The 8,600-nt window shown below is 47.7% G+C and overlaps 1 protein-coding gene across 1 annotated transcript; it reads right to left on the bottom strand.

The window, feature by feature from the left end:
- Positions 1-5,814: 5,814 nt before the first annotated feature.
- On the bottom strand, positions 5,815-8,360 carry LOC107313434 (16 kDa beta-galactoside-binding lectin). Its single transcript, XM_015861650.2, has 4 exons — positions 8,230-8,360; positions 6,810-6,889; positions 6,499-6,670; positions 5,815-6,033 (listed from the first exon to the last, which is right to left on the bottom strand). The coding sequence occupies exons 1-4, from the start codon at positions 8,236-8,238 to the stop codon at positions 5,890-5,892; spliced, it is 405 nt and encodes a 134-aa protein (XP_015717136.1). The 5' UTR covers positions 8,239-8,360; the 3' UTR covers positions 5,815-5,889.
- Between the last annotated feature and the right edge of the window lie 240 nt (positions 8,361-8,600).

The following is an 8,600-nucleotide window of genomic DNA, read 5'->3' as shown; positions in this document are numbered from 1 at the left end:
TTTTAATGCTTTGTGAAGAAGTGGGCCAGATGCCTGCAATGACAGTAAACATATCCTTTCCGCTAATGAGCTTACACGCTGTTCAGGCTTATACAGCATTTTATAAGCACCCTAATCAGGGGAACTGAGTTTTAAACCTTAATAGCTGAATCAAAAAATCAGAAGTATTTTGAGGGTACTCAAGGATGATTCTTTGTTTGGGAGGATTTCAGGAAAACAGTGGGGGGAGCTGTTTCCAGCCAATCCAAGCAGTTAATTTTTTCTAATAAGAAGAAAGAGAGAAAAAACCTCCACAATACCTTCAATTTAGTGTATTTGACAATTGTGCTCATTTACTTTTTTTAAAGCCATCCTTTTATCCTGCACTTACCAGAATCAGTCGAAAAGACTGGCAAATGTGACAGGCCTTTGTGAACAGTCTGGGATCAGCCAACAGGGCCTTTTCTATTTGGCATGTTCTTTCCTGAGAAAGGCAGCCCTGCAGCTTTCCCTCAGGTCAGGAAGAGCCTCCCAGCAAAGCAGGGTGTGCCTGTGTGCTGCAGGAACCAGTCCCCATTTCAGGGGCAGCATGCTGCATTGCAAGCAGCAAAACTACCTTTGCCCACAAGTGCTGTGGGCAGCAACACCAAATCTTTCTTGGTATGCTGGTGTTATGCTTGCAAGTCAAGCATTTCTGAGCAGTGGGCCATTGGCCAGCCTTGTGGTGGTAATATATAAGGCTTTACTAAATAGTGTGTAAAACTGTTTCTTCTGTAGAGTTTCCAGCTAAAAAGTTTGAGGTTAAGGGTTCACGGTGGTTTGCAAGGAATTGAGATATTTGGCACGGCTTTGTGGTCTGCTGAGTTCTACATGTGTTCCCACTGTACACACAAGCATCAGCAAATGAGGCAGGTGATAGTTACTTTTTTTGTAACAGCTAAGATCTTGAGATGAAGGATGAATTAAAGCTCACGTTTCTTTATCGTTAGAAACAGTCTTTGCATAACTTTGTTCAAAAATTGCTTCCTGAACTGCTGGGTTTGCTGAGCTTGGCAGAAGCACATCTTGACTTGTATTTGAAGGTAACCAAGCATTGGCTAAGCCAGAAGGTCTACTTCTTGGTGCCTTTAGCAAAAAGTTCATTGCTCCTTATCCCACCTTGCTTTTCTCTCATATTTCTAGAACTAGAGTATAATGGAAACTTAGTTGACACAATGGTGGCATAATTTCACAGAACAGTAGTAAAATGGGCAGAATTTTACAGTTATTGCCCTTTTACATTCATTGAAACAAACCTGAGTTTTGAATTGGACTATATGAGATTTTCAGATCTGAACCGATAGCTACATGGCTTCAGAAGCAAAAAAACAACCCAGCAAGCTAGATACAGGAAGCATGATTTGCATTGCTGTCTCTTCCTTAAAATGCAGTGCCTTGTGTATATAAGAGTTAGGGTGTTTTTCCTTGCAGTTACAGCAAGTTGCTAGTCCAGTGTAAAAGCTAGTTGTATGAAAACAGTGGGGCACCTCATTGCTGGCAGTGTTGAATTTGCACATTACAGGTAGGAGCGCAGCATTTTACCTAGTGTTGTCTTGTTGGGAATACAGAGCTGCATTTCTTCTGCTTATTTCTTCCCTCTGTCTTTCCAGTCAAGAATACACACCTTTGCCTCTCAGGGATGCTACTGAATGATCTGCTGCATGGCATAAGACGGCAATGACAGTACCTCCTAATGAGATAGAGGCACTATGGAGCAATAGCAGGTAACAAAGGAAAAAAAAACTCACCCCTTCCAACAACCAGGGACAGCTCAAGAGGAGAACAATCCAGAGAGATACTGGTAGAGACACAGGGATATGCCTCAGCTGCTGACCCTTAAATGAGGATGAGGAGGGGTGAATCCAAGCTTCACCCCTTCCAGTCACTCAGGTGTACTGCTTGCCCCTGAGCTCTCTGGGTTAGCTACACCTTCTTGCCTGGTGCTCAACCATTGGTTCAGGCCGTGACCAGGCATTTGCACTGCATCTGCCTTCCCCATATTCTTCATCTTCACTCAGTCAGCATCTCACTTATGGGGTAAAATTCCAGTTAGTGCTAACTGGCATTCAACTTTGAGACCTATCAGAAAAGTCATGGGGAAGAGAGTGGGGCATCATTTTTCCTGAGCTGGCATTCCTGAAACTTATCTTCAATTTCCAGCCAATTTATGAGGAACCTGTTAGGAAAACAACAACAACAGGTATAAATCAGTGTTGCCCCACATAATGCTTCCTGGCCTTTGAGAGTAATCAAACTTCATTGCTGTCATTGCAGCCAGACGTAGCATGGGGAGAAGGAAAACGATGGAGACATGCATTTGCACTGTGATGTTGTCTCTGCAGTGAGGGGTGCTGAAGCAGCTCTTAGTATGTCCTCACATGCTTTCAGCAACTTGGTGCTCCTGCAGTCTGCTTGGCTGTGCAGCTCCATGTGATGTAACACTCTGTGAAGATCTAGTCACCCGAATTACAAATTGCTTTTTTTCCCTTTTAACAGAGCCCTTGGGCCACTGATGGTCACAAGGAATTCATGTCAGATGCTTTCCTCGAGACTAAACCTAGTGAGCAGTGTTTACGCACTACGGTCTGTTGGTTGTAAGTTTACACACAAGATCTTTTGTGATGGTTACCTATTATAAAATCCATCACGGAGTGCCAGAACAGTCCACGTGTCAGGCCTGATCCATCATACAGCTCAGCCTCTGGCATGCTTGTTTAGAGTGGTGAAGAAGAGAAGCGAGTGAACCCAGACAGCATTTCATAGCAACTCCTTACGACTCTTGAAGATTAGTTCAGTAATTTGTTTGCAAAATGGAAAATGGGAGAGTTTTTCATTGGAGAGTCTATGCTTCAGATCAGTAAGAGCAGACTAGGGGCGTATCTGGGGACTTCATCCCTGGGTTTGGCCAGGTTCAATTCACATAAGAGCTGGTTTTTCCTTTATGCTCACTCATCTTGACTGTGGGTAGCATTATGGTTTGGCTGCATTCTGATAGGACTGTAGCTTATCCCTGCAGCCTGCAGGTCACATAAACACAGTGTTGTATGCTTCTTATGAACTACAAGGCTTTTCTAGCAATACATTACTGAACAAACGTTATGTGACTGATGTTTTATCTGGCCAGAGTGGTCTCCAAGCAGGAGATGGTCCGGTTCAGTGTAGTGAGGCGCTGACTGGGGGCAGAAGGCGGGAAGGCGCCATTTTACCTCACAGTATCACCAGGCACAGCACTGTGTCACTGCCTCATGCTGCAGAAGGCAGGGGTGCAGCACTCATCTATCTGTGCCAAAATATCAAAAAACAATAGAAGGGCATGCTGCTCACCCCTCCACTGTGCTTTTACTGATAATGGGATTGCCCATTGGCTTCCTCAGCTTTCACCTTGCAGATACTGCACATACACCACCCCCCATTTCTAGGTGCACAGTGTCCTACAGCTGTCTTTTGAGGCTGTGTTGAAGAGGGTTACATGCGTGCTTGCATAGCTATAAAGTCAGTTGGGTGGCCTATTTCTGTCAAGCAATGTTAATGTGAACAGCTCAGGAACAAGTTATTTTTGAGAAGACTAAGCTGGCTGGTGGTCTGTCTTGCCCATCTACTACTCCTTCAGGCCCTGCACAGAATGCTGAACATTTGTTCTTTCTTTTTTTCTATTCTTTAAGTGAGGTGATAACGTACATCACTTATTCCGTGTTCATTTTAGTAGTCTCACAGCTGTTTTCCAGGGTCTTCAAGGTCCCTTTATCCCTCTCCATGATGCTGTAAGGCAAGAAAGTGCTACAGTTTTGACTCCTGGTGAACTGACAGGAATGGAAACTGACTTGAACATGACAAACATAAAGGATTCAGAAGAAGCAGGGATCAGGGTTTTTCTCCACCTCCTGATCTCAGTGCTTGGACAACCTGTGGTCTCTTAGTTCCTCTGGGAAGTGTTGCTGGACTGGCAACACACTTGATAGGATTCAAATAGAAAAGACACACCCTTTGGCCATGCTGGCTGTGCTTTTCTGCTCCTCCACAGAGTAAGCAGGGCTCAGGTTCCCAAGGATACTGAAAAAGCCAAGTGCACCATGCATTTCAAGGAAGGCATACTTAGCAGGAGCAAGACATTTTACATTCACTGGCATCTTCTGTCTGCAGCAGGGCATGTCATACTTGCCTTCCTGTTTTTTCTAAAAGAGGTGAAATCTTTTAATTCTAGGAGCTAGCTAGGACACTTCACATTTATTCTGCCATTATACTGGTGTCACTTATAGGAACTGGGGCATTTATAGATTTGGGATGTGGGAGAACAAAAGAGGCAGGAAGTGCTGGCAAAGGCTTCCTTCCTCCCTTTTCTCCCTGGTCTCTTTAATTAGAAAGCAGGACAAGCCTAATTAACTGCTGAGGGAAGTATAGGAGGGGAACAGCCCCCACTTGTACTTTGAGTGTACCTAGAAATGAGAACTTAACAGGCAAAAAGTGAGACCAGCTTTACTCTTGTCCACACTGACAGGCACATACATCCCCTAACTGGAGTAGCCAACAGGTGGAGGACCAGCTGTAAGGTCTGCACCCCTCTGTGAAGTAAGGGCTTTGTACTTACATTACTGGCAAGACATAGCTATAGCCCATGCCCTTCTGGCAGAACTGTAACAAGGCCTCCATGATGGAGTTTCCAGGAAACAGAGAAAAAAGGTTACCAGTAAAGCCACCTCCAAAGCAAGTTACCTCACAGATTTCCTCAGCTCTGGGGCAGCTGCCACGGTACAGGCCAAGGCAGCCTCTCCACATAAGGCATTCAAGTGGCTGAAATACTCTGCAGATGGTTACTACTTTTCCCCAGCAGCTGGCCTGGCTACTCAGCTGTTCCAAGTAACAGCAAATAACAGCCCTGTTGTCAGAGTTTAGCCAACGAGGTCAAGTTTCACCACTTCAGCAGTATTTGGCTAAGGCAGCACCTCACACCAGCACAACTGAAGGCCTGACTGTCACAGCTGCTACAGCCACAAGGCCAGCTCCAAACTCAGTGGGCAGGGATCCATTCTCTCTCATTAGATCCTCAAATGCTATGGCAAGCCCTGTCTGGACATAGCTAACAGGCAGCTTGGGAACAGCTGTAGCAGACACACTCCAAGGCATTACATGAGCAGAGCAAGAGGTTTCAAAGGAAGAGACAATTCACTGAGCTTCCCTCCCACTCCCCTGGCTAACTGCAACTAGTTATGCTTGGTGCACTTGGAATCCAATACTTATAGTATCCCTACCTACCACATAACTAAGCCACTGACTGTATCATTGACAGTGTCAATACCACAGTTTGTGAAGCAGTAGAGACACTTCAGGTCTTGCCCTTTACTCCTGTCTCTTCTCCAGCACGTGCAGCTCACTGAATTTGCCTGCTCTTTAGTGCCAGCCTGCAACACATCAAACCATTTTCTTAGAGAGCAGAGCTTTCTGCAAAAGCACAAGCCATGCCCTGTACCTCTCCAGCAAGGAGGATGGAGTAGCACTGCCTGGACAAGGATGACACAAGGCATGCCTAACACACACTTGTTAGAGCTTCTCTGTCACGGCAGTCTGGGACTAGCCCCAGAGCCTGGGAAGCAAACAAGAGACCACTCACTGCAGCAAACAGGGTTAAAGGAGCACCTACTGCTACAGGAGCTCAGGTCACAGGTTATACTTTGCCAGCTGTGTGGTCCAGCTCAGTGGCAGCTGCAAGGCAGCAGTATAGATGAGCATACAGGTGGACACAAACCCTTTCCCACTGCCCACCCCCATAGCACACACATGAGCAAGCAGATTAGAGCAGGAAACAGCAGAGAAAGCAGCCATGGCAAGTTTATTTCACTATGCAGGGGAAAAGAAAACAAAAACAAGCTATAGCAGTTAGCTGAACTTAATAGCTTTCACTTTAAAGTCACCCTCCACAGACAGGTATTGAATTTTCTCCATGCCCAGTCGATTGGGAAACTCAAACTCCACATCCGGCACCTTCACCTTGACCTCTGCTGCATCGAAGGAGATACAGATCTGTAAGGAACCACAAGAAGGAAGACTAGCACATCACAGGTCACAAGGTGGGCTCCCCTGCCCCTGCACAGTGGGTACAGGATAGCTGAGATATCCACAGGTGGTCAAGGCAATGTCTGCTAGCTCAGTCACCTCCCTGCAGAGGTGGAAAGGATGAAGCTGGTGTGCTCTGCTCAAGCTTCTGCAGCTAAGGGATAAGGTAGACTCAGTCTGAATCACAGGTCAGTGTTTCAATTGCTCTTACCTGCACACCTCACAGAGCAAGGCTGGAGTGGGGCACTGAACACAGCTGAGCTATTGGGCATTGACTCAGAGCAGTCCAGACAGTTGGTCAGCTGCAGAACTCTCCCACTACCTAGCTCCCTTTCCATACCTGCCCCTTCTCCACTTGGTAGCATTAGAAGAATTGCCCTCAACCCACCAGTACATTGTGTCAGGGCCTTGCATAGATCCCTGGCACCTCACCTCAACCTTGTCGCCATGCTGGAAGGGGAAGTCAGCCTTCCTGTCCTCTTCACCCCACATGCCATCCTCCTTTGAGTTGCACACAATAGTGTTAACATCCCCATGGCAGTCAAAGCGGGGGTTGAAATGAAGCATGAGGTTGCTGCTGTCCTTCCCTACATTCACAGAAAACCTGGGGAGATGGAGAGGCAGCGATGAGGAAATGCCCAGCTACCCAGAACCAACAAGCTGCACCCAGTAGGAGCTCTGCCAATCCCTGTGAAGGCAGGAGCCTCCAGATGGCAGGCCCCTATTGCCATCTTTTCACTCACCCTTTGGCATCAGACGGGATCTTCCCTTTGACCTTGACACACTCTCCAGGCTGTACATCCAGCTGGGTAACAACCAGTCCCTGTAGGACCAAACAACAGGGGTCAGCATCCCAAGGGCAGCCCACCAGCCCTGCCTGGTGTGAGGCACAAAGCGAGTCCCACAGAAAGTCCCAAGGGCCTTTGCCATTCAGTTCTACAGACAGGGCTGCATCAGCCATGCTGCTGGAGAATCCCAGGTCACAGCCACCAGCCTTGTGTTGTCACCCCACTGAGCAATGCAAGCTGAAGGGGAGGTGGTTTTAGCCACTGCAGTGAGGATGGGTGCATTGAGCAGCTGATCTACCAGGCACTACAAAGGACAGCCTCACAATGAAGCTTTCATCTTTCACTCAGCAGCAGCCCTTAGCACAGCATTAATAGCAGTTAGCTTTTGTAACACTGTGTCCCCTTCTCCAGGTAGATCTCCACCATATTTTGGGGCCACCCAAATATGATGGTTTAACCTAGAGCTATGTGCAGAGGAGAGCCTGCTTCTGGCTGCAGCCCAGCAGAGCCAAACACACCTAGGGAAGCTCCTGTGGAGATGAAAAAGACTCATTGCCACCCCTGGAGCCAGATTATTCACTTCTCCAGCCACACACCCCCAAAATAGCAGGTAAAATCCCCACCTCCTTCAGCTAAGAGGAAGATGCTGTTGATGTGGTTAGGTTTAACCCAAACCACGCTTCAATACCTGTGCTTGCAGGCCCAGCTGCAATAGTGCAGAGCCCAACCACACGGCAGATAAGATGGGGAGAGAACCTCCAGTTGGTTACTTAGCTCACGTGGGCTGGTTCTTTTTGTGTGACCCATGGTCAGTAGCTCAGGGCTGCTCCAGGGCTCAGTGACCCTTGGGACAGCCACCCAAACCAAACAGTGTGATTCTTCATGACTGCTCGCCGCTGTACCCAAGGATGAGGCTAATGGGATCAGGTCCCCACAGACGCTGGGCTGCCTATCACTATGGCACTGCCTTATGGCTCCAGTTGGGGTGCCTTGCTAGAGTGCAGCCAAAAGAATAGGCATGGTGCCAGGGCAGGGTCAGCACAAGCAGCCCTCCTTCCTTCTGCTGCTGTACAAACTTAGCACGGCCCTGGACCCAAAATGCATTTTTCAAGATGGAAAAATTAAAGTAAGAAAGGATATTCAAACCATAAGCTGCAGATGGTCTCAAAACTTTAAAATAAAACATGCATTAAAACAGCTTCTCTACTTAAATAACACGCTAGAAAAGAAACACAGCCAGCCAGCCCTAGCTGTTCTTCCCACAGCCTCATATCAGCCCAGCGTTTCCTCTCGCCTAATCCTTGTCTCCTCCTCCCTCTGGCACCGACCCAGAACCCACAGGCAGCCACCCCAAAGTCCTGCCTGGGGCACTCACTTGCTCCATGTTGCAGACGCCCCAAGCCCCTGCTCCACAGCCAACGTGACTCAGCGCTCGGCTCCAGCAGCTTAAATCACTTGGGCAGGACCATCACATGATGGGGGGAGGGATGTGGGGGGAGGCAAGAAGGGGATCAGTTGCAGCTGTCTGGGAGCTGGAGCTTTCCCAGCCATTTAAAGTAGGCAGCGGGATATTGTGATTGATATTGTTCTTTGTGGGCAGGATGTGTGTGATTTTTGAAGCCAGTGATTGTTTGCTTCTGCATGATCCTAGAAATCCTTCCTGTAAGCCCTTTTAGCTGCTCTGCAGCAGTGTATGTTGGCTCTGGTCCCATGGCTCTGTGCCTGCAGCGAGGTGGCTGCTTTTTG

This window comes from Coturnix japonica, chromosome 4, assembly GCF_001577835.2.
Source record: "Coturnix japonica isolate 7356 chromosome 4, Coturnix japonica 2.1, whole genome shotgun sequence".
Taxonomy (NCBI): Eukaryota; Metazoa; Chordata; class Aves; order Galliformes; family Phasianidae; genus Coturnix; species Coturnix japonica.
This window is presented reverse-complemented; position numbering and strand designations above follow the sequence as displayed.